The sequence below is a fragment of the Macrobrachium rosenbergii genome, chromosome 54, assembly GCF_040412425.1.
Source record: "Macrobrachium rosenbergii isolate ZJJX-2024 chromosome 54, ASM4041242v1, whole genome shotgun sequence".
Classification (NCBI taxonomy): domain Eukaryota; kingdom Metazoa; phylum Arthropoda; class Malacostraca; order Decapoda; family Palaemonidae; genus Macrobrachium; species Macrobrachium rosenbergii.
The window spans coordinates 42,510,474-42,537,539 of NC_089794.1; the positions used below are offsets into that span (position 1 = coordinate 42,510,474).

The 27,066-nt window shown below is 37.2% G+C and overlaps 1 protein-coding gene across 12 annotated transcripts in view; it reads right to left on the reverse strand.

The window, feature by feature from the left end:
- The window catches only part of LOC136835029 (uro-adherence factor A-like), a 123,204-nt gene that overhangs the window by 62,995 nt on the left and 33,143 nt on the right, over positions 1-27,066 (reverse strand). For 11 of the 12 annotated variants that reach the window (XM_067098102.1, XM_067098094.1, XM_067098104.1 and 8 more), the window contains one exon: positions 8,296-8,506. In XM_067098102.1, the coding sequence (XP_066954203.1) occupies positions 8,296-8,467 (172 nt within the window). In that variant the 5' untranslated portion in view covers positions 8,468-8,506. Of the gene's footprint in view, positions 1-8,295; positions 8,507-8,875; positions 9,017-27,066 lie in introns of those variants that run through there. The other variant, XM_067098105.1, reaches the window with a different exon arrangement.

A 27,066-nucleotide genomic window follows, 5' to 3' on the forward strand; every position in this document is an offset into this window, starting at 1 on the left:
GACAGAATATTAATACAAAAAAGAAGAGGCTCGATTATAAAACAGGTGGAAAAGTTTAAATACTTAGGATCTACTTTAAGCCAAGAGGGAGGATGTGAGGCTGAAGTGGAGAGTAGGATAAAAGCGGCGTGGGGGAAGTGGAGAGATGTAGCTGGAGTTGCATGTGATAAGAAAATGCCAATCAAGCTAAAAGTCAAGATCTATAGCACAGTGATAAGACCAGTGTTAATGTATGGATCAGAAACAAGGGCTCTAAGAAGAAAAATGGAAGTAAAGCTTGAGAGAACAGAGATGAGAATGCTGAGGTGGATTATGGGAATATCGCTGCTGAAGAGATTGGAAAATGATGAAATAAGAAGAAGAGCAGGCTTAGTAAAGATAACAAAGGTGATAAGAGAGTCACGATTGAGATGGTATGGCCATGTGTTAAGGATGGATGACGAGGAGGGAGTGAAGAGGCCTTGGGAAGAAGAACCTGTCAGAGGAAGAAGATCGAGAGGGAGACAGAGAATTAGCTGGCGAGATAAAGAGAAGAGGTTAGGTGGAGGATGATGCCTTTGACAGAAGGCACTGGAGAAGGCCCATCAGGCAACCGACCCCTTAATGTAGGGACAATGGTGGAAAGAATTATATATATATATATATATATATATATATATATATATATATATATATATATATATATATATATATATATATATATATATATATATATATATATATATATATATATATATATTATATATATGATTATTATCACTTTTGTACGTGATTCATTTATCACACATTATTGCAGGTGAAAAATAAGGGACAGGTGTAGGTCTGACCGGTTTCGACTTTATTTCCAAGCCATCCGTCAACGGCTTGGAAATAAAGTCGAAACCGGTCAGACCTACACCCGTCTCTTATTTTTCACCTTTGATAATGTGATATATATATATATATATATATATATATATATATATATATATATATATATATATATATATATATATATATATATATATATATATGAGAATTTTTATCACACCGTGACTTATATATACAATCATGAAGCTACAAATGTCGCTTAATATCAAATTCACGCTACCTCGGGAATATCCCCGGCGGGGATTTATCATCGAAGGAAATTTATAAGTGATAAATGGATTGGTACTGCCGGGTCGCGATCCTCGTCACAGATACTTATCTGTGCGTGAATCTGATATTAAGCGACATTTGTAGCTTCATGAATATATATATATATATATATATATATATATATATATATATATATATATATATATATATATATATATATGTGTGTGTGTGTGTGTGTGTGTGTGTGTGTAAACACACCTAGGTATATATGATACATATGTATGCCTGCATAAACATGCAAACATTACTTAAAAACGAAGTCACTTGTAAGAAAAACAAACAGTCAGATAGTACACAGGAATATGTACATTCTCAGGATTAACCTTAACCTCGACGTTAATCCTGAAAGTTCATAGTTTTGGATTAGGATTAAATACCTCCATCGGCAAGATGGGCAACGTGTCAACGCCGCTAATTATAGTCTCGACTCTTCGTAGCTAGACTACAGTTTGGCTGATGATGGCAGATTCCAGAATCTTCCTATTGTGCGGCAGCTACCTGTGAAAATCAGCTCGGCTCTACTCCAATTTATGGTGTGGCCTTTATCCCTAACATGCATGAAAATCTCCGAACTTTCTGTGAAGCATATCGTATAGATCTTTCGTGTTCTGTCAGTCTTCGAGAGATGGCTCTACCTGCCTCCCCAACGTCAATTTCAATAAAGGTACTCATGGTATCTTATAAACACCGGCGTCTGCTTCTTTTTTTATTTAAATACACATCAGTGAGTGAACTCCCAATGAATTTGGGATAATGAAAAACAAACGGTTTATTAGATTTGAGGTGTTCAGTTGATTTTTTTATGCTCTCAACGTAAGGAAGTATTATTTTGTCGTTAAAATCTATTTGTTTAATATTTGTACATTTTGTTCACTGTGTTAATAGCCTTCTCGATAATGTATGGTGAATAGAGTAGTTCCGTTAGGTGATGACGGATCGTAAGGAATTATTTCTCTACAGTAGATACCCATGCGAACATATCCTTAGTCCTCTGGGAAACATTGCAACCAACCATGATAGCTTCGGAAGACAATATAAGAAAACAACGAAAGTATGCTTCCTATATACTGTAAAGCCGTATTTATTTTGTCTCTTATGATTAATTCATGTAGTAGAGCCTATTAAAAGATTCACCGAAATCTCCCAAGCTACTTTCTAAAAATTTGGAGACATCTACGAATGTAACCCAGACATATTACGGGGTGCGACAGACGGCAAAATTTGTTTAAAAATACTCCTTGTAAAGGTTCGCTAGAAATTGAGACGGGGCAGTCCATACTGCAGCCGAACCTTTGTTTCTAAGCATTGCTGGTTACATACAAGTTAATCAGTTTTAGTGTTTTGTCAATGCCAAGAGGAAAATGTTCTTCATATGGTTTCAACTTCTTTACAAAGATGACACGTCGGCGATCGGGACTGTAAATTATTCTAAACGAGAACATCAACAAAGCAACTTGAACGCCTCAAATCTAACAATCGAATAATTCTTCATTAGACCAAATCCATCCGGCGTTCACTTACTAATGTATACGTAAATAAAACAGAAAGACGCCGGTGTATAAGATTCCCTTTAGTAACTGTAATGAGAATTACTTTGGGGAGACAGGTAGATCCATCTCACAAAGATTAACTGAGCACAGAAGGTCAGTACGATATGCTTTTGAGAATTCGGGGATTTTCGTACATATAAGGGTAAAGGGCCATTTCATAAACTGGAGTGGGGCCGAGCTGGTTTTCAAAAATACCTGCCTTTACAAAAAGGAGATTCTGCAATCTGCCACCATCAGTCAAGCTAATAATATGAACCTGTCGGGAGGACATTGGAAATCGGATTTCACCGACGAGTTAATTTTAGGACTTATTCTCCAGCAGGTTTTCCAGAGGAAACGCCCACCTGACTGGACACAGGTGGGACACAACGAGGGCCAAAACACAAAGGCCAACCGAATATTACATACCACCAATGAACACTCTTGTCACTTGCCAATATTTCATATTCCATATTTCACCAGTGATCAGGATTACAGAAGTTTTGGAATTCGAAATATATGGTTGCAACGTGTATATATTGCTTTGAGGGCCTTTTTATCTTCACAGTACACAGTTAGATAAGAGTAAAAGACATTCATATATATATATATATATATATATATATATATATATATATATATATATATATATATATATATATATATATATATATATATATATATATATATATATATATATATATATATATATATATATATATATATATATATATATATATGAATGTCTTTTACTATCATACCAAAATATAATATGAAGATAAAAGGCTCATAAAACACTGTTTAAACGTTGCAGCCATATATTTCGAGCACTTCCTTCTCTGCCCCTGGTTTGTCGTCTATCAAACCCCTTAATATTACCTGGCTTAGAGACGTAGATGTTATTTTTACTTTCTGGAACAATAGCTGGGGAGACTTTAATGAATTTTTTAATAGACTAAATTCGCTAGTTCCGACCATAATATTCAAAACAGAATGGGAAAAGGACGGAAAATTGCCGTTCCTAGATGTACTGATCATAAGAGAACAGAAGAGATATGCTTTCCCAGTATATAGGAAACCCACTTTCGCTGTTTCCTACATTCATTTCTTAAGCTACCACGATGTCTCCGTAAAAATCATGGTTAGGTGCAACTTATTCCTCAGGGGGCTTAGAATATGTTCAAATGGGTACCTAGATAAAGAATTCAACACGATCCGCCGACACCTAATGCAACTGCTCTATCCACCACACATTATCGAGAGGGTTATTAACAAAAAGAATAAAATATACTACAGAGGTCCCACTCACAACAGACAAATATATTTTAACAACAAAATAAAGCTTCCGTAAGACGAAAACATCCAAAAAGCCACCGAACTACTCAGGTCTAACAGTCAAAAGCTTTTATTTTCCATTATCCCAAATCCATCGGGAGCTCGCTCATTAACGTATACTTAAATAAAAAAGGGGAAGAAGCCGGAGTTTACAAGATTCCGTACAGCAATTGTAATGAGATTTACGTGGGGGAGACAGGTAGATCCCTCTCACAAAGATTAATGGAGCACAAAAGATCAGTAAGGTATGATTCGGAGAGTTCGGGGATTTTTCTACATATGAGGGATAAAGGCTATTCCATAAATTGGAGCGGGGCGAAGCTGGTTTTCAAAAGTAGCTGTCCGTACAAAAGAAAGATGCTGGAATCTGCTATCATCAATCAAACCAACAATATGAACTTGTCAGGAGGACATTGGAAATCGGATGACATGGACGGGTTAATCCTCAAACCTCTTCTGAAAAAGGTATTCCAGGAAACACAACCACCAGACGCATGGCCAAATGGAAGTTAATGAGGCCAAAAACCACTGGGGAATTGTTTCTTTTCCCCCCTTCTTGAGAAACGGTCACCTGCATACCATCGGAGACTCGATGCCACTTACATATGCTTTGTATATATACCCTTGTAGCATTTCATCTGTCCATATTGTACCAGTGAACAAGGGCACAGAAGGAAGTGCTCGAAATATATGGTTGTAACGTTCAAATAGTGTTTTATGGGCCTTTTATCTTCATATATATATATATATATATATATATATATATATATATATATATATATATATATATATATAATATACAATCATGAAGCTACAAATGTCGTTTAATATCAAATTCACGCTACCTCGAGAGTATCTCCGATGGAGAATTATCACTGAAGGGGAATTTATATAGGTGATAAATGAACAGCAGGGACGCGAACCCTACATGGACCCATTCAACGACTCCGGTGGACGTTACCACCGCGCCATCAAGATGGCGCGGTGGTAACGTCCACTGGAGTCGTTGAATGGGTCCATGTCAAGGGTTCGCGTCCCAGTGGTACCTGTTCATTTATCACTTATATAAATTCCCTTCGGTGATAATTCTCCATCGGAGATACTCTCGAGGTAGCGTGAATTTGATATTAAACGACATTTGTAGCTTCATGATTGTATATAAATCACGGTGTGATAAAAATTTCATATATATATATATATATATATATATATATATATATGTGTGTGTAACTTGTGTAATTCTTCGCGCTTTATTCAAAAAGCCCTCTTAACTTTAAGAGGGCTTGTGGCTTTATTCATTAAAAAAGCGCGAAGAATTCGAGAAGTTAAGAGGGCATTGTGGCTATTACAATTACATTAAAAAAAGCGCGAAGAATTCGAGAAGTTAAGAGGGCATTGTGGCTATTACAATTACATATGTATCTGGTAAAAGTGACCATTAGGCTCTACATACACACACACACACACACATATATATAATGTATATATGTAAGTGACTAAAAGGACCTCATTCAAACTGGATGGTATCGAATGGAGTATTTATTCAGGAAAAGTTACAAGCTTTCTTTGACAAACAGTCCACATTATCAAGTATCTGAATAAATACTCCATTAGATACCACCCAGTTTGAATGAGGTCCTTTTAGTAATTCTACTAATGCACAGAACAATTGTTTATGTGATAAAGTTGATATACAGTTATATATATATATATATATATATATATATATATATATATATATATATATATATATATATATACTGTATATATATATATATATATATATATATATATATATATATAAACCCTGTAACTTTCAAGCAGTAAGATTAGTCACATTTGAAATAAGTTAATACGCACCCTTATTTTCTTTAACACTCCATTTACCCCCATTTCATCCAGTATTTGACTCTTCTGTTTTCGTGTCCTCTCTTCGCATACCCTGACAACTGGCCCCCACCGATTTTATGACAGATCAAACTTTACTGAAATGGGCCAAAGCTGTCAAGATTGGTATATGTTGTTCCCTTCGGGGTTACACCAAAGTTTCCAAGCTCTGGCAATTTTATTTGGAAGCAAAATCAATGGGATGAGCAATCCAGTGCCCTTTTTACCCAGACCCGAAGAAAATGAATACTGAAAAGGAGAGACGAAGAGTCAGGAAAACCAGAGCCGTGTAATCAGTGACTTCTCACTTTCCATTACTTTTTCTAAGCATAAGACTAACGATACGCTGAAGACAGAACATGCACAACTTACCTTCGGAAAGACCACTGTGGGAAAAATACCTCTCTTTTATCTCCAAGACTTCTGATCTGAATTTTTGTCTTTGGATTCGGAACAGCGCTTGAATCTGACCTCACAGTATACTGTTTATGCATTATACTTTTAGTTAAGACTGAATGTTGTCATTACATCACTCAACCCAGCTGATTCGTCTCCCATGCTATCGTGCCGTGAAAGTACCATGACAAACAAAACTTTTAGGCCTCAACATTAAATCCCTTATCCTGGCAATTAACTAAGGGCATAAGTTTTCTCAATAATAATAATAAACAGCTGTTTCCACGGCATTTAATCTGTATAGTCATTATACGTCCTAAGGACATATAAAGATTTCTGTTGTCTTAGGTTCATTTCCTCTAACGTGCCATGAGAGAGAGAGAGAGAGAGAGAGAGAGAGAGAGAGAGAGAGAGAGAGAGAGAGAGAGAGAGAGCACCCGATGCCGACGGCATGTCAACTGGACGGCCTATAATACCAACCACACCAGTTGGGGGAACCCGAGCCAACACCCACCTCCAGCCAGCAACTCCGGGTAGACCTAGGTCCTATAGAAGATCACAACGCCTCCGGGACAGATTTCTTCGTCACCATGACCAATCAAAATTCAGCTTGCTAACCAGTCCACCATTTGTAAACACCCCTCCTGCTATAAATACCTGTGCATCTTGTATCCTGTCATTCGCTTTTGTACTCACATAGATGACCGCCAATGCGCTGTCGACACGTTAGAGGAAATGAACCTAAGACAACAGAAATCTTTATATGTCCTTAGGAAACTTGATATACCAGCTGCATGCTGATGAACAGAAGATTATATAAGACGAACAGAGAAGACTCTATACATATTAAATGCCGTGGAAACAGCTATACTTTTCAACGCTACTGCCCTCCGAGAAGATCTCCTCCCTAAATAATAACAATAATGATAATAGTTAGCTTTTCACTTTTTTTTAATGAGAAAACTTACCTTTAAAAAAAATCAACACTGCCAAGCATCAACAAAATGAGAACTGGACAACATCTAGAACTACATAAAATCCAAAAGAAATTTTTCAAAGCAAAAGTAGAGAAAATCAAATACAGCACAATTTCTTTTTCACCTATTGACACTCTAAAGCTAGTCTTGATCATTGAAGAATGAATTTAACTGCTTAAATCCTCAAGATATAATGCACTGATTTCCGTAATTCAAAAAGAAACATGATAAAAATTCTACGCGAGTTTATCAAAACACGCTCTCTCTCTCTCTCTCTCTCTCTCTCTCTCTCTTGAGAGGGTACACTAATTTTTGGATATCATTCAAGATAAAGTAAGTTGTAATGCTATCAGTCACGTCAAAGATCGCAAACCAGGACACAGTTCAAACTCAATCTAGCACACTACGTGAGGGAGAAAGACAGAGAGCGAGCGATCCCGCAATGAACACATTAAGCATCGGCTGCAAGACATGTCAACACTGCAGATTCTTATTTTTGATCAAATGGTAGTATTTAACATAATTTTCTAGCAGAGTCATCAGAAGCACTAGCTGGTTAACCAAGTTAAGAGCCAGATTCAACACAAGGAGCAACACTGAATATGCACAGAGCAAAACAATTACAGGGCACACTTTAAAGGAAAAAAAAAAACTATTTTAGTCAAATAAATCTCATATAACAGAATGGTATCCACAACTCTTAAAAGACTTTGAACTCCTTGCTGCATCCCCCACCAGTATTATATGTATTATAAGACCTATAGACTACAGGATAACTTTCTCCTTAAAAAATAAAAACAATGACCCTAGAAATGCAGATTCAATTTTCATCCATTACCAGAATAACAAAATGCACATTGGACCACAAGGATACTCTCTTCACCCACAACGCAAAAGTCTATAGACCTACGGACTAACTGATAATCCCTCCAACATAACAGAATATTACTGTCCGGGATACTACGGGTTACTTAGCATTCCCTCCACCCATGCATGAGAATGTCCCCGGAACAACGGACAACTTGACGCACCTGATGTCTGAGCAACGGTGGTTTCTGTCGGAGCCTCTCCTGACTGCGAGGCCTGCGTCCCTTCTTTGTTGCTGTGTTGGGGGTCGTTTTCTTGACTACTGCTGCTGCTGCTGCTACTACTAGTATTATTGCTAGTGTTGTCAGTGCTGGACTCTTCGGACTTGCCGTTCATGGCACCTCACCTCGCATGTTTCAGTTTCGATTGAGGCTCCTGTCGAATTTAATAAATAAATATCCTTTAGCTTATATACTAAAATACCAAAAACCTTCTAAGGTACACTGTCTAATGTAAAGAGATTTGAAATTATTCTTGAATGGTACAAAATATCTATAAATGGATTTTTCTGCATGCATATACTGAGTAATTAGGCCATAGATTACATACATAATGACTGGTAATCAAAACTGCACTGTAAATGGTCACTGTTAACTTAATGAACCTTTAAGATTACTCTCGTGGGGCATAGTCACTAATTAGGAAGTAATATCTAAGTCTTGAAACCAACACCAGCCATAAATAAGAGCTATTCTACAAGAATTTGGCAAATATGAAACAAAAAATCTTTTGATCATAGCTTACTTATGTCAGCAGCAGGGTGATCACCTTTTAAAAAAAACTGTCGGTGTTCAGTCTATTGTCAGCACAGAAAAACATTCTGGAGTTATTTAATAACATGAAGACAAAAGTACCTAAAATGCAGTTCATTCATATGTAGCCTATCTACGTGCAAAATATATAACAAAAAAATCAGGTCACAATTCAAATTTACGACTGCATGTGATACAATCTGGATATCGAAAGTTATTCAGCCCATTCTGCGTTCGGGGGGATGCATGTAGCCGAGCTAAAAATGCAAGAAACAAGACGCAGGCTTAACCAGGCTCCGAGGGAAAGCAGATAAGTCGGTCAGTTGCTATCCTTGTCACAGTGGTCGGAAATATGACAATCTCGTTACAATAAAAAATACAGTTCTTGGTGATACCAAAGGAAGGAGGGGGAAGAGATGCAATATGATTCCCAAAACTATTTCAAGACGCCTACTTAAATGTCAATCATGTCATTCCTATTAGAAAATTTTGCTCCAACATATTCACACGTGGTACTATCAGACTCAGTCCCTGAGCCTATATCGGTTACAATTAAAGGTGTGCATGCTTGTATACGACTGTTGAATGTAAAGTCTACCAAGTCACTCATTCATGATAAGTAAATACACTTGCTTACAAGATATGCACACGTGGCATGCGACTGTAAGTACGAAGTCCCGAAGTCATTAATGTTCTTATCAGGCCGAGGCCCGATGCACTTATAAATTATAATTCCCATTTGGGTGTCAGTTAATTCTCAAGTTCTCATAGTGATATTTGTGACTTAATATTCGTGAGCATACAATAGCCACGGTCCATAAGGGACAAAATTTCATAATTTGCTGAGTGTTACAAACTTTCCTATCACAGCGGAAATGGGATAACGATTCTAAGTACAGAATCTGCATTCGACCAACTAACCACGACCTTGCTTTAGACAGGAATAGTACTACAGAGTCCATATCAACTTCTATCTCTCTTGACAGCTGCGTGGTCAAGTTGACTGTCTATTTCTGTGTATATATATATATATATATATATATATATATATATATATATATATATATATATATATATATATATATATATATATATATATGAATGTCTTTTCCTGTAATACTACAGTGTAATATGAAAATAAGAAGGCCCATAAAACACTATTTAAACGTTGAAACCATATATTTCGGGCACTTGTTTCTGTGCCCCTGTTCACTGGTAGAATATGGACAGGTGGAAAGTTACAATGGTATATATACAAAAACATGAAGGTGTGGCCTTAGGCCTCCGATGTTATGGAGGTGGCGTTTCTTAAGGAGGAGGAGAATGACCAAATTCCCTAGTGGTTTTTGGCCTCATTTCACCCTTTCTAGGAACCTTCTCATCCTCCCACGTCAAACATGCAGAGGATTTCATACAAAAATTTAATAGTTTAAACATCCCCTCAAACAACATCAAATTGCTCAGCCTAGACGTCGAGTCATTATTTACTAAAGTCCCGATTGCCGACGTGTTGTCTTTCTTAGAGAGGAAGTTACAACCATATGAAGACCATTTTCCTCTTGGCATAGATAAAACTTTAAAACTTATCAACCTCTGTGTAACTAACAACGTGTTTTCTTTCAATGGTAATTTTTACAAACAAAAATTTGGCTGTAGCATGGGAAGTCCCCTATCACCCCTTCTAGCAAACTTGTACATGGAATATTTCGAAACAGAACTTTTGTCGTCTATCAAACCCCATAATATGATCTGGCTTAGATACGTAGATGATATCTTTACTTTCTGGGACAATAGCTGGGGGGACTTTAATGAATTTTTTAATAGGCTAAATTCGCTAGTTCCGACCATAAAATTTAAAACAGAATGGGAAAAGGACGGAAAACTGCCGTTCCTAGATGTACTGATCATAAGAAAACAGAACAAGTATGCATTTACAGTATATAAAAAACCCACCTTCGCTGTCTCCTACATTCATTTCTTAAGCTACCACGACGTCTCCGTAAAAATCATGGTAGGGTGCAACTTATTCCTCAGAGGACTTAGGATATGTTCAAATGAGTACCTGGATAAAGAATATAACACGATCCGCCAACACCTAACGCAACTGCTCTATCCACCACACATTATCGAGAGGGCTATTAACAAAGCGAATAAAATATACTATAGAGGTCCCACTCACAACAGACAAATAGATTTCAACAACAAAATAAAGCTTCCATACGATGAAAACATCCAAAAGGCCACCGAACAACTCAGTTCTAATAATCCTTTCATTTTCCATTATCCCAAATCCATCGGGAGTTCGCTCGTTAACGTATACTTAAATAACAAAAGGGAAGAAACCGGAGTTAACAAGATACCGTGTAGCAATTGTCATGACATCTATGTAGGCGAGACAGGTAGATCGCTCTCGCAAAGAATAACATAGCACAAAAGATCAGTACGTTACGCTTCGGAGAGTTCGGGAATTTTCCTACATATCAGAAATACAGGGCATGTCATTAACTGGAGTGGGGCGGAGTTGGTTTTCAAGGGTAGCTGTCCGTACAAAAGAAAGATGCTGGAATCTGCTATCATCAATCAAACCAACAATATGAACCTGTCAGGAGGACATTGGAAATCGGACGCCATCGACACCTTAACCCTCAAACCCCTCCTGAAGAAGATGACCCAAGAAACGCGACCACCAGATCCATCGCCAAACGGGAGCTAATGAGGCCAAAAACCACTAGGGAATTTGGTCATTCTCCTCCTTCTTAAGAAACGCCATCTCCATAGCATCAGAGGCCTAAGAAAACACCTTCATGTTTTTGTATATATACCATTGTAACTTTCCACCTGTCCATATTCTACCAGTGAACAGGGGCACAGAAACAAGTGCCCGAAATATATGGTTTCAACGTTTAAATAGTGTTTTATGGGCCTTCTTATTTTCATATATATATATATATATATATATATATATATATATATATATATATATATATATATATATATATATATATATATATATATATCATCATCAGAAGATGAAACCTATTTATATGGAACAAGGCCACAGGGGCCACTGACTCGAAATTCAAGCTTCCACAGAAATATATATATATATATATATATATATATAAAGGTATCGGAATTTCCTCTTAGCATAGAAAGATCAGTGAACAAAGGGATAATATAGGTTCGCTGGGCTTTTGATGCCAATGGGGAAAAAAGAATACAAAATTTTGATGCAAAGCTTTACAGTTGCAATGTATAAAAGTGGAGAAATGAAAATCTTAATTAACTTTCAAAATAATCAAAATCATAGCAAACGATCGGCAAATAGTGGTAACCATTACATTCTTCATCATAACTATGTAAAAGTCACAAAAGATAGTCTCTTGATATTGGGCAGCCTATTCTATGTCGTAACATGCGACGAGGAAGCAACATACATTGGAACCATTACAAAACAATCGACCTGTAAACTTAACTTCAGACAGGCGGGAAGAGTTCTGAAAATGAATAAATAAATACAATAAAAGATGAGCATGCTACAACCATAACTAACGAAAAAAGAATGCAGTTTTTCTTCTCCATAGTAATCGTAATGCATGGAATTTGGCCCACCCTCAGTTAAGAAAACCTCATCTGAACGCTACCTAAGTGTTAAGTCAAAAGATGCTCTGAACAGCTCACAAAATCAATGAATTCTCATACCTGCATTCTTCAGGTATAAAAATGCATTTAACTTTGCCATGAAAGTGCAAACACTTCTGGCGGTCCCTAGTTCAGACAAATGACTGAGGCTGAGCCTGTTTATGGACTGTGAGTTAAGCGAAGAGCTAAAGTCCTGCGATTTAAAATACCAGCCGTTACTGAAACTTGCAGAAGACCTTAGGGTTGGATGCAAGGACCAGTGGGTACTGATGAAGTCCAAAAGCCAACAATATGAGTGAAAGTACATTATTTAGCATGCTGTAAGCAAATATTTTCATAATTAACCTGTAAAGGCTAGAATAAGAGCATGTCTCGATATATCAGGTCAAATGAGACAGTGACCTCCACACCAAAGCACGCCTGTGTTTTCAAGGGCATGCGGCAAAAAACTATCAAGCAAAGCTGTACCTATCTGAATCTAAAAGAAGACATTTCCACATATACACTATTATTATCTGCTCCCTCCGTATCTAACAATTGTATGACATTTCAACCACAGATGGCAAAAGAATGATTTAATACCCCTGAAATCTCTACTCGTTCAAAAATCTTCAGGTCTGATTGCTCAACAGTTTGGCAAAAGATCTACTGTAAGTATTTCAACAGCCGCAATAAAGATATCCACATATCAAGTCTTACATCATAGAACTCCAGATCTTCAACCTCTTAAGTTAAGACAGAGATCCGTAAACAATTTAGCTCTTGATAACTGGAATTCTGTCAATTCTCATGATAAATTCATCTTCACCCATGAATTCAATGACATTGAATATTATCAGAACTCTCAAAACAGGGATTGCCATATCACAGAACTCTTCTTTTTTGGTTAGGGGGTAATGCAGGGGCCCATATAATCTCTTACATCTTTTCACACTTTATCACACTAATAGTCTGAGAAAATCACCTAAATTACATTAACTAGCTCTTGTTTGTTACCTTTGATCAACAGAAAATTAATTTAGTTTTCACCTTGAAAAGCTCATTAAAGCAAACTTTGCAAGAGATCTGTTAAGAATCTTGAATTACATTCAGGAGTATACATAATTCCCTGTAAAGATTGCACCCAAGTCTACGTCGGGGAGACTGAAAGAGATTGCTTAGCCCGATTAGCTGAACATAAAAACGCATGTAGGTCCGGTGCCAATAGCAGTGCCGTCGCCAATCACTGTCTTGATTTGGACCATCAAATTTCTTTTGACAGGGCAAAGATTTTCAGCAAGACAAAAAATACCAATAAAAGAAGAATAGTTGGATAACTTTCAAGGAAGCAAGGCTTTCACCTCTGAAGACAGTTTCATAGATCATTCAATATGCCTGGCAGCCAATCTGCAGTCAGTTATTTTGAAGGAAATTGTTCCTCCGGCCTGCAAACGACTCCGTTACTTATAATGCTACAAGAAGACGATTTCAAGAGATGGAGATATCTGAGGAAGACCCACAGACTGACCGTTTTTATTTTAATTGCTCTTTTAATTTTCTGTTTCGGTTTTTACTTCTTATTTCTTTGTAAACACTTTGTAATTTCCGTTTAGTACAGCTGAAGAGGATTTTAGTGAAGGTCGACAGTTCTGGTTTTACATTTATTCACATAAACTTGGTTTTTTACTGTGAGTTTTTTTCTTAACCAAAAGATAAACTTATCAAAGAGATAAAAGGCTGAAGTCTTTATGTATCTCTACTGAAATTCATCTCACAATCTATACTCTTCATATCAGGACTGAAATGCTGACACACTTCTGAAATCGGAACGGCATATCTCGTTTCCGAACCAGGTTGTAGAAGCCTCGGAATTCCTGACAGGTACCAAGCTACATGTATCAAAACTTAGACTGAAAGCAAGTTTCTTTGCTGACCGTAGAAGTACTGAGGAGTAGCCTCACAACAAACTAGCTAAACTAATCTGGTCTTGTCCCCTCACTACGTAGCCTCACCCACAATTGAGGGAAACGTGATAGGCAGGCTGTCCTTATCCAGACAAGACCTGAAGGTAAAAAAGAAAGAGAAAGGGTAACGCAGTAAAAGAAAAGGGTCAATTCCAAGTTGGAATCGGCGAATCCACCGCTGAAATTAAGGAAAATGGAAACAGGGATTGAATTCCAAAGGCGAGCAGTGGAAGGAAACTAACAGTCAAGCCTGCTTCTTTCTTCTTTGTATGCTGATTGAAACAATAAAGACGGCTGCCAGGTCCACTTGAAAAAGGAGAAAACAGTCCAGAAAGGAAGGAAGGAAATACTGCAGGTTTTAAACGCTATCAGCCTCAAAGAGATAAAGGATAAGATTTGAGGGCAAGGTTTTCCTGCAAATGATTACTGTATCCTTTGTGGATTAAACAGTTCTGACTCTCTTTTACTCTACTTCACTGCCAAACTTTGGAACCATCTTCCTGTTCTGCTTTTCCTTGCGTATAATCTCTTCCTTCAAGAGACAGAAAAGCAGATCAGTCCCTTTTTGGTTAACCCCAATTTCTTTTCCCTTGTCTTGATTTCTTTGGGCCTATGCTCCTAAAAGACACTGGGGTGATCGTCCCAGTGCTCCTAGGAAAAAAAACACCGAAAACTCAGCCATCCCAAAACAGAAAATGCTGGAAAGTAGAGGAAATATTACTATCAATTGCCTCAATTTCAAAATCTCAAACCTTCTGACGCTTCACAGGCCACAACAGAATAGAATAGAATATAGAATTTAGGTCAAGGGCCAAGAGCTGGGACCTATGAAGTCATTCAGCACTGAAACGGAAACTGACAACGAAAAGCTTTGACAAGTGTAAAGGGAGGAAAACCTAGCAGTTGCACTCAAGAGGGTAGTAAGACGGGAGAACGGAGGTACTGTAAAAGGAACGAAAGGGGTGCAGCTGGGAACCTCAAGTAATGCCTGATGTCATGATGCACTGACAGCTGAAACTGGCCAAAATAACTTTCTTCTTTATTTTAACATGTAATTCGGTCTGATACGAAAAACTAGCGTTCTCCACCATACTTCAAAACTGATTGTAAATAAACTAGCGGTTGGGCGATCATTCTGGAGGCTCTCGAAAAGTTATAATAAACCCTGCGGTCCCTCTACAGACTAACTATCAGCACCACTAACACCCGAGAAGTTCGCAACGGAAAACTTCTTTATATGTCATGAACAACAGACAGGTGCTCTTTTGCATCACCTGATCAAGGTGATCGCATCTACTTCGGAGATTATGTTATGAAGTAGTTTACGCTTCAAAGAGAAGATATTCTTCTTCTTGTTATTATTTACGAGAGAGAGAGAGATAGAGAGAGAGGCAAACGAAAAATTTGAAGGAAGTCGAGGATAATGGTGGGCGGGGAAGAATAAAATGGGTTGTCTGAACGAGTGAACGAGGGAAGGCAAGACTGGGAAATCAAGCAGCGTGCCATACGAAGAGGTGGAGCAGACCCACCTGTCATTCCTGTGAACCTCAAGGCCTTGTTGTTCGGAATGGTGTCTAACTTCGATCTTGTTTGTCCTAGTTTTGGATGCACAGGAATCGAATTTCTTTCTTTCTTTCTTATTCTTCTAGATTTCAAAGAATGCTAGTTTTTTTTTTTTTTTTTTTGTTTCTGAAGAAGAAGCATCTTGTTTCAAAAGACACAGACTTGAGAACAGAACAGAATATAGAGTTTAGGTCAAAGGCCAAGCGCTGGGACCTATAAGATCATTCAGCGCTGAAACGGAAATTGACAGTAAAAAGGTCTGAAAGGTGTAACAGGAGGAAAACCTCGCAGCTGCACTATGAAATAACTGTTAGAGAGGGTGGAAGGTCAGATGGAAGAAAGAGAATATGAATGGAGGTACAGTAGAAGGAATGAAAAGGGGTGGCAGCTAGGGTCCGAAGGGACGCTGCAAAGAACCTTAAGTAATGCCTACAGCGCACCGCGGAGACCCAGAAATAAGAAACCGAAGGCCAACACACCATTACCAGAGATATTGTTGACCCGTTTTAATAGTAATTTGACCAACGAAAGTCTTGAGTGGAAAGGTTACGTCTCCCATTAACCCGTACGATTTCCTCTGGATCCCCAGAACTAAGTGCTCCTCGCTCATGAAAATACGCACTTAAATGCCTACAGCACCGGTGTTGGTATGAGCTGCAGCTTCTTTCATTTACCGTTATGTGCATTATTAAATTGTCTACAACTACAACGTCCTAATCTTGAAAGTAAATTTACAGATAATGTTATGTCAGGCCTTTTTTGTTTAGAATGTGTCCTTATTTTAATTTTTTTTTATTATAACTGCTGTTTCCTTGCCCCAAAAAATGAAACTCAACAGTGTTGAATTCTGTTACCGACGCTAATGGTCTTTTAAATTTGCTTAAGAATGTGTGTTCTTAAATATTAATAAAAATAATATTATTATTATTATTTTTATTACCAAAATAGTTTAACCAGACCACTCAGCTGATTAACGGCTCTAAGGCTGGCCCGAAGGATTAACATAAATTGGAGTTAAGTATATCTTAGTTTAACCAGACCACTGAGCTAGGGCTGGCCTGAAGATTCGACTTATTTTACGTGGCTACAGGAACCAGCTGGTTACCTAGCAACGGGATCTACAGCTTATTGTGGAATCCGAACCACATTATAACGAAAAATGAATTTCTGTCACCAGAAATAAATTCCTCTCCTTCTTCATTAGCCGGTTGGAAAATCAAACGCGGGCCCAGCAGAGTGCTAGCCGACGACGATACCGACTCGTCCAATGAGGAACTATATAAATTGGAGTACCAGGCCATAGGCCAAGCAATCGGACGAATGAAAAATGAAATTTTTAAAATATGCAAAAAGGAATAGGCCATGCTTCTATATTAGAACACACGCACACAATAAACACATTTTCTCAAGTTTCCATCTGCACAGTTCTGACTGAAACTGTGACTTAAAATCATAATATGCTATCGACGCATAACTCCTTATGACCATGGACCGTGTGGGTGGGCGGGTGAGTGAGGGGGCAGGGGGAGGAGAGAGTGGAGGAATGCGGTTACCTACTCAATCTCTCTTTTTATATGGAGGACTTAACTTCCGTTGTCACCTTTGAGAGGGGGGGATTAGAATGGCTAATAATAATAATAACAATGTAATACTGATAAGCGTAGGGCTGTACATTTTCTTTTGACGAAAATTGTCCTCGTGGTTCATACGCAGTGAATTAAGAACAAGTACCTACTCGACTCTATAGCGTTTGACAGACAGTGGGTAGACGGACACAGAGCTACAAACTTCATCCCAAAATACTTATTGAGAACCTTCTGGAGCCACCCTTCAATAAGGAAAGGCATACAAGTGAAAATAATGATGTTAACAATACTAATTACTATTGTCAAAAATCCTTATGAAACTTCCTAATGGTAATTATTCTTAAAATATGGAAAATGAATTCAAGAGGAATTTTAAGTGAATACTTTGTAAATCGACTTCGCTTCATTACCACTTACAATGATTTTCATGCAGTAATACAACTGCACCACTTTAATTTCTCTGACAAATTACAAAAATCGGCACACTTGGTGGCTACCTCGAAGTTCTGAATCATTCCATTTCAAAAAAATATTGTGGCACTTTACAAAACTTCTGTTCCCATAAATAGAGAATATCCCGACACCAATACAGAAGTACGGAATTTTCTCATAATTAAAGAACAGTCTGGCAATTTTATAGAAGCATGAGATCTTTCCGTTACTGGAAGATAGCCAACACCTTTACAGAAGCTCTGAATGTCCCCATTACTAGAGAAGTGTCTGGCACTTATAAAGGAGCTCTGGATGATCCCCTAACCAGAGAAGAATCTGGTATCATAACAGAAATTCTGAATTCTGACTTCTCTCATAACTAGAGAAGGGCATGGCACCTTTACAAAGCTCTAAATGATTACTTAAGAGCCTGGAACCTTAAAGTTCTGAATGCTCTCTAACAAGAGAAGAACCAGGCACCTTTACAGAAGTCTTAAATGTTCCCCTAAATAGCAGAGCCAAGCAACTTCACAGAAATTTTTAATGTTCCCATACCTAGAGACAGCCTGGCATCTTTATGGAAGCTCTAGTGTTCGAGTAACTGTTGAAGAATCTGACAGCTTTGCAAAGTTCCAAATGTTCCTCTCAATCAATGGAAGAGCCTGGGACTTTAACTGAAGTTCAAATGTTCCCATGACTAGAAAAGTGCCTCTTATGTTCCCATAACTGGAGGACTGCCTGACATCTTAAAAAAAAACTCTTGAACGTTTCCGTAACTTCTCCTTTAAAGAAGCTAAGATTACTCCCGTAACTAGAAAACTGAAAAGGGCCAGGCACCCTTATGAAAGCTCTGAATGTTCCCTTACCTAGGGAAAAGCCAGGCACTTTAACAGAAGCTATATATATTATCATAATTACAGAAGAGTCATGCAGTTTAATAGAAGTTCTAAATGCTCCCCCTGACAAAAGAAAAGCCTGGAACTTGTGCATGTGCTCTGAAGGAACCAATAACAATGAGCTCCTTTGCAGATGCTGTAAACATTCGCATAACTAAAGAAAAGCCTGGCACCTTTATAGAATTCCTGAAAATTCCCTTACCAAAGAGAGGAGCTTGGTACTATACAGAAGCTCTGAATGATTCCATAACTGGATAAGAACTGGGTATCTTCATAGAACTTCTGCACAGGTGCCAGACTAGAGAACAACCTAGCATCTTTTAAGAAATTTTGAATGTTCCCATAGCTAGCAAAGAGCCTGGAACCTTTACAGAAACTCTAAATATCCCCATAATTAGAAAAGAACCTACCATCTTCCCAGGAGGTATGAATGTTTTCTAAACTATAAAAGAGACCAACATCTTCCCACAAGTTCTGAATGTTACTGTCATTCTAGAAGACCCTGACACCATTCCAGAAGTTCTGAATGCCCCTTACCTATATAACAGCCTAGAAACTTTACAGAAGTTCAGAATATTCCTATAATTAAATAAATGTCTAGAGCCTCTATGAAAGGTATGAACAATTCCTAACTAAACAAAAGTCTAGCAACTTCACTAGCACTGAATGCTACCCTAACTATAGAAGGGCCTGGCTCCTTTACAGTAATTCTGAATGTTCTCATAACTACAAAAATAAAAAAGGTTGGCACTTGCAGTTCAGAATATTCTGAATGTTTCCAGAATTAGACAAGAGGCGGGCATTTTTAAGAAGCTCTGAATATTCCCTTAACTAGAGAAGAGTCCGAGATCTTTGCAGACGTTCTAAATAGTCCCTTAACCATAAAAGAGCCAGCTCTATATTTTCCTTCAACTATAAACGAACCTACTATTATTAAGGAGGCTCTGAACTGTCCCCTTAATTATGGAAGAGCCTGGCACATTTCAAGAACCTCTGAATAACCCCTTAACTATAATAGAGGCTGGCATCTTCCCAGAAGCTCTGAGTGTTCCCTTAACTATAGTAGAGCCTAGCACATTTCCTGAAGTTCTGAATATTCCTTAACTATAGAAGTGGCTGGCACCTTTACAGCAACTTGGAATGTCGCCACAACTGAAGAAGAGAATGACACCTTTACACCCTAACCTTCCCCTACTGAATGTTCCCACAACTGAAGTAGTGCCTGGAACCTTTACAGACATTATGAACAATCTCATAACCATCAGAAGAGCCTAGCAATTTTACACAACCTCTGAATGTTCCCGTAACTATAATATTCTGATTGTTCCCTTAGCTAAAAAATAAAATGGTACTTCCAGAAGTTATGAATGCTTCCATTACTAGAGAAGAGACTGGAACTTTTAAAGAAGTTCTCAAGGCTACTACAGAATAATTCAAAACTTTCACATAATTTTTGAATGTTCCCAAATCTAGAGAAAAGCTTGGCAATTGCAGAAGTTCTGAATGTTCCCGTTACTTGAGAAACATGGCACCTTTACAGAAGTTATGAATGTTCTCCTAATTAAGGAATAGTTTGGTACCTTTACAGGGAACTTAAATATTCCCATACTGAAGAAAAGCTTGGTACTTATGTTAGTTCTGAATACAGTGTTCCTATTACTAGAACAATGCCTGGCATCTTTACAAAGCTCCGAATATTCCCTAAATTATGGAACAGCTTGGCACCTTTACAGAAGTCTTGAATTTTCCCATTACTACCCATCAGTTCGGTACTGAGTGTACCCTTAACTAGTAAAACGCCTTGACAATACATTAAGTTATGGATGTTCCCATAACTAGAGAAAAGCTCGGCACGTTAACAGAAGTTTTGGACGATGAAGATTTTCCTAACTCGCACCAAAACTGATTTTGTAAGGTCAAAAATGAAGCATTCAAAAAAATTCTACAATAATGTTGATTCATTTTAGAATACCACTAATGTAACTTCCAACTGTTATAGGCTCCCCCTATAAGACATTCAGTAAAAATTTAGTGTTGAAATTTTGAAATTTTAGCACCTGGTATAGAATGTCTGTGACCACTGGCGGATCCAGGAGGTGGGGGAGAGGCACCTGGGCACGTGCCCCCATGAAAAATAATGACAAAATAATAATATTGAAGATTTAGATAATAATATAAATGAGAAATATACAGGCGGGAAAAATAAATCTATTGTAGAAATAATAAAATTTTGAGAAAAAAATACTAACAGTAATAATAATAACAATAATGTTAATGATAATAATAATGGATTTGGTATTTCACAATAGAACAAGTGATTGCTATCCATTTCATAATTTATACTTAAATAATGAATGATATGCTCAAGATAATATATTATGATATGACAGAAATGTATACATATATATATGTGTGTATATGTATATATATATATATATATGTATATGTATATGTATATATATATATATATATATATATATATATATATATATATATATATATATATATAGACATATATGTATGTGTAATATTAATATGAGAATCGGTGCCTCCATTAAATCTTTCTGGGTCCGCTAGTGTCTGTGACCTTATGTCAGTCAAGGTCAACAACACTAAGGTCAAATGACAAAGTTGCAATGGAAGACATGGTAAACTAATATGGCTTCATGATGGCCATATTTACATAATATTACAAAGAAAATCAAGGAACATCACTATGCTGAAGTGTATTAACATTTCCAAAATTACTAATCTATGTCATATGGCAGGGAATATTACTGAAAAATTCACACTAGCCAGTGCTACTTATGACAGTAACTTTATTATGACAACCATCAGAAGTGCTACTTGGGTTTTGCCTTCAATAGCCTGCAGCTCTGGAAAATTACCAGGTGGCCCACCAATATTATTCACCAAGAACACACTTTGGAAAATATTCCTAGGTGCACCTATGTACCACGATAGTCTGACAATTGCTGCTGAGACCCAACTATACAGTACAACTAGAGCATTGTAGGCTGCGTCAAGTCTCATTTTATTTACTTGGATCATATTTGTGTGTCTGAGGGGCAAACAGTTTGGATTTTTCCAAGATCCATGAGAGTTGCTCATGTTTCTCAAGTGCTGCAAGAGCTTTTCACTGCCTTATGAGTAGTAATTTACAAGGACATGGTCTGTATACTCTAAGCATTTGCATCTTAATGGGAGCTTTGCTTAGCAAAGTCACTAATGTGCACATCATCAGGTACAGAACATAGTAACATAGTAATTCTCTTTAGAGGATTCCAATGAAGAGGTTGTGTCTTTCATTAAATCTGAGCATTGCTACCCACTGATCTTTAGCTGCTAAAGGAAGACTACCTTGTAGATCTTCAGCATTCTATACATGATGAAAAATCACAGTTCTGACCTGTGTTCCTTTACTGACACCACCAAGAACAGTCTTTTTACTAATATCATGGCACATTTTACAGAAACCAGCCAGGAAATGCAAGCCATGGTTCCAGTACAATTACATTCATTTGGCTTATTTTTCCTTAGAGCGTGCTGCTATGCTTTTAGGAGCCATGACCAGCACAGGCAAAGGACAAGTCATTACACTGGTGCACAATATCTAGATTGAACATATACAGCACTCAAGTCCCTCTCCACCCAAGCTGGGATCAGGGAGAATCGGGATGTCGCTGCTGATGATTCAGTAGGTAAACCAATAGGCTCCCTAAACACGCCATCTTTTACTTAAAAGGCTGGTAAAGTGGTGTTTGCCAGTAAGTTCAGGTTTTGATCTTGGGATCACCACACTGTGAAGTCCAGCTGAAACCAACTGAGCTACAATGACACTAATTCAAATGAGATTGTTTGCATGGAGCAAGATGTTGCATGGTACCTGCTGCCAATGATTAAATAATCCAAGCTTCTCTTCAGTTCTTCTGTGAGGAATGTTTGATTTTCCGTTTTCCTCGTTCAGTTATTTTACTTAAATCTTTCTCTTCCAGCTCTGCAGGTTTTAGCTGAAATCTGCAATGGCTGTCATGGCTGAAAAGACCTATTCATTAATAACAAATTCAATGACGGTGACAAATTTTGGCCCTGCCACTTTCGATCACTTTTTGCCATGGAACACATTCAATACTTTCATGGTTTTTTTTTTTTTACACTACACCTTAAGGCTTAACTCAGTCTGCTGAATCACTTGATCAACAGGATAAAAGTTGGTTTTGTCTTGAGTTCTTGGAACTTCTTTGTGCTTTCTTATCTCCACTCTTCGTTCTTTCCGTAAAAATAAAGGAAATAAAACAGAATGGACAAACAGGCTACTGTGTACCCTAGCTGCGAGGAATCCTGTCTGTTGCCATGAATTACTAAGTTTCTGAAATTACTGTTGTTAATCTCAATATAATAGTGATATCGGGGTCTACAATGATTGCTTGGTGAGAGCTGGTCCATGCCTATTCTTCCTACACACAATTTGCAGGAAGTCAAGTCAGGGGGCGGGTATGATTACCAAGAGCTGGCAGGCTCTTGGGTCAAAAATGGTTCAGTGAGCATTTTAGTCCTATAGTGTTCACCTTGACTTGGTGTAGACCAGTGGTTCTTAAACTTTTTTGCCTTGCGCCCCCCTCTGCATTATGTATAGATCCCACGCGCCCCACCCCAACCCCTGAAATTTTTGCCAACTATAAACTATAAACAATATGTTGCCTATTTGCTTATATGAATATATGGATGAATGATAGATTTTTGTTTCATTGCTGTTAAATTTTTTATAGGTATGCACTGTACTGTATTTCAATTCATAAATAAGACTTGAAATGAACATTGACTTATATTTTGAATTTTTGCATGTTTTGAGATAATAATTAGAAAACATATGGAAGCAATGATAATGTTTTTGGCAATTTTGCAATTAATATCACAAATTTAAAAAAATAATAGGCACCATCTGGCAACACTGCTTGCGTCCCCCTTGGAAGCTTCTAGCGCCTTAGGGGGCGCGCCCCAGTTTACGAATCACTGGTGTAGACTGTACAAAAGATTCTTTACAGCATCCAACCCCTGTAACTTTACCTTGCTCAAGTTTTCACCTCTCATTTAAGGACAAATCACTTGGCCAATCACTATGGGAGCCAAGAAATGTGACTCTATGATCTAAAATTATTAAGTCAATCTATATGAATAAAAATATCGAATGACTTGAAAGCATGCTCGTTATACCTGTCTATAATAAGAATGCGTCATTGTTATAAACTGGAGACATTTTAATCTAGATGCACAATCTACACCTCTCGTCTTGCTCTCATGGAGCACAATGCAACACACTGCATTTTACACATTAAAGATGAGAGGTTCACAGCATTCATCAATGGAGAGTATTCTAGACTAGAATATTTAAGACTGAGACTGTCTGATTTATGAAAGATTGAAGAACACACCATCATGGTGCTTTCACAGGTAGATAGCGTCAACCATTTTCATACGATAGGATGCGTTTGTGAAAGACATGCTACAACAGCACCTATTTTAATTAGGAAGGTCATGAACATCTTGTCTTCTGACACGATGTTATAGTGGTGTATGCATGCCAAATGTGAAGTATTTATCGCAGGACCATCTCTCTTCATTCACATTTATGCATGATGGTCTACTAGTTTCACTAAAATGCCTTCACTCTAAAAGTTGCATGACAAGGTAAAGTGTGGCAGCTATTTTTAGTATGAAGGTTACAATCAAGGTCACTACCTTTGGTGCATCAAGAAATGGCTTAGTTAATGGCATATGCATGCAAATCGTAAAGACTAAATCCCTTATAGTTCAAAAGCTATGGCAAAGAATTAAAACTGTACATCCAGACAGACACACACTGACGAAGGAACACAAGACAGGTATATGGAAAACTCTACTATTGATATATACATATATATATATATATATATATATATATATATATATATATATATATATATATATATATATATATATATAACAAATCTGAAATCTCTATTTCTTATTATCAAAGTTATAGTCAAAGTTAAAGTTGCGCTTTAGAAAAACAAAGAGAATTCAAGACCAACACACTGCTCGCAGGAACATTTTATACGAGGAAAAGTAGATTTCTAAATTAATATAATGTCCCACTTTCTTGGGCAGCGAATTTGAAGTCATAAGGAAAATGCGCAGAAAATTGCTACCCAGCTCTTGTTCCTAAAATCAGTAAATTAAAGCAAAGAAAGAATTACTTGAGGCGCCCCCTTTTAGGCTTACTTCATCAGCTTTGAATCTATTAAATCAATTTTATAAATGTATGGACTGAGGTTCATTTACTTCGGCCAAACAAGCAAAGAACTTAGTATCATAAAAAATCTACATAGACTATACATTCAATTAGAAGTATTCAAAAGAATTTTTTTTTTTAATCACACCAGAGTGAAAAATCACTCGACAAACGGTTACGACCACGATTTTACAGAACAGAAGCACAGTGCTGGGTAGTCTAGTTTCAATGGTATGCTAAAGCAAGGTAATTAAAAAGATTCAATAAAGTTTAGCTTTCCTAAATATTATTTTTCCAAAACATTTTCCTTTGCAAATAAGGAATGTGGATTAGTACAAATTCAAAATATAGGGAAAAACAGAATGTAACTCTGCGTGATATCTAGTCTAATACATTCAGCAAGGTCTACTACTTGTTTGTACTAATTCCTGATATAGACTAAGTATAAGCTCTTATGATGTAGAGATGGGTAAAATTTTACAGAAGTAAAGTGCTGGGTGGTCAAATTTCAATGGTTTACTAAAGCAAAGTAACTGAAAAGGTAAATTAAGATATAGCTTTTCTATATATTATATTTTCCGTTACAAATACGGTATGTACGAATTCAAAACATGGGGAAACAAACAGAATGTAACTCTGCGTGATATCTGAGAGCCTAATACATTCAGTAAGGTCTACTGCAACTTGCTGTCTGTACCAATTCCTGATCCAGACTAAGTATAAGCTCTTATGATGTAGGGCCGAGTAAAAATTTACAGAAGCTAAGTGCTGGATAGTCTAGTTTCAATGGTTTGCTAAAGCGAGGTAAAAGGCTTTCGTAAATTTTATATTTTTTCAAAATATTTTCCGTTACAATGCGGCATGTGGATTAGTGCGAATTCAAAACATGGGGAAACAAACAAAATGTAAGTCAGCGTGATATCTAATGTAATGCATTCAGCAAGGTCTACAAATTCCTGCCCGTACCAATTCTTGATCTAGACCAAATTTAAGCTTTCATGGTGTAGAGGTGAGTAAAATTAGTATATCTAATTCCTGACCTAGACCAAGTATAAGCTCTTATGATGTAGAGATGAGTAAAGTTTTATCTAGTCTCCCAGCCATATCTCTAAATATGAAACAACCGATAGGCAACAAGTGTCACGTTCCCAACAGCCACTACCACAATCCCGCCAACCCCAAGACAAACACACACACACACACACACCGAACTCGACCAACTGCCAGGAACTTATTCGGGCAAAAGAGGCACAAGGCGTTTTATCGTAACAGACCTACATCATCCTGCCTTGGACGTGTATCGAACCCAGTTCTCTCTCTCTCTCTCTCTCTCTCTCTCTCTCTCTCTCAATACATACCGATCACAAAATCCTAATCCCAGTGATAGACCAGATGTGCAAAAATAAGCAAATAACTATATATTCCATCAAATTCTAGTAAATTCTTCATTATATATATATAATATATATATATATATATATATAATATATATATATCCACACATAAAAGACTTGCTATCCACACAAATAAAAGACTTGAACTAAATTTTACAATGCGAGTCGACAGGAAGTATATTTACGTTGTGTGAGCGTAAATGCTTGGGAAATATTACGCAATGGGTTCTTTATTCAATATCAATAATCAAGCAGCGTAAATGAAGAAGCAGCTGTTGCTAACATCAAAGCGCGACTTTAAAAGTAGAGATTTATTACTCCTTCTATTGAAATTATTTTTATACAAGAAAAAAACTACAAGGCTACTTATAATAATAAGCTCTCACAAAAAAAAATCAAATGCATGCATATTACGACAATTTTACATGTACTATAAACGTTAAATTTCATAGAAAT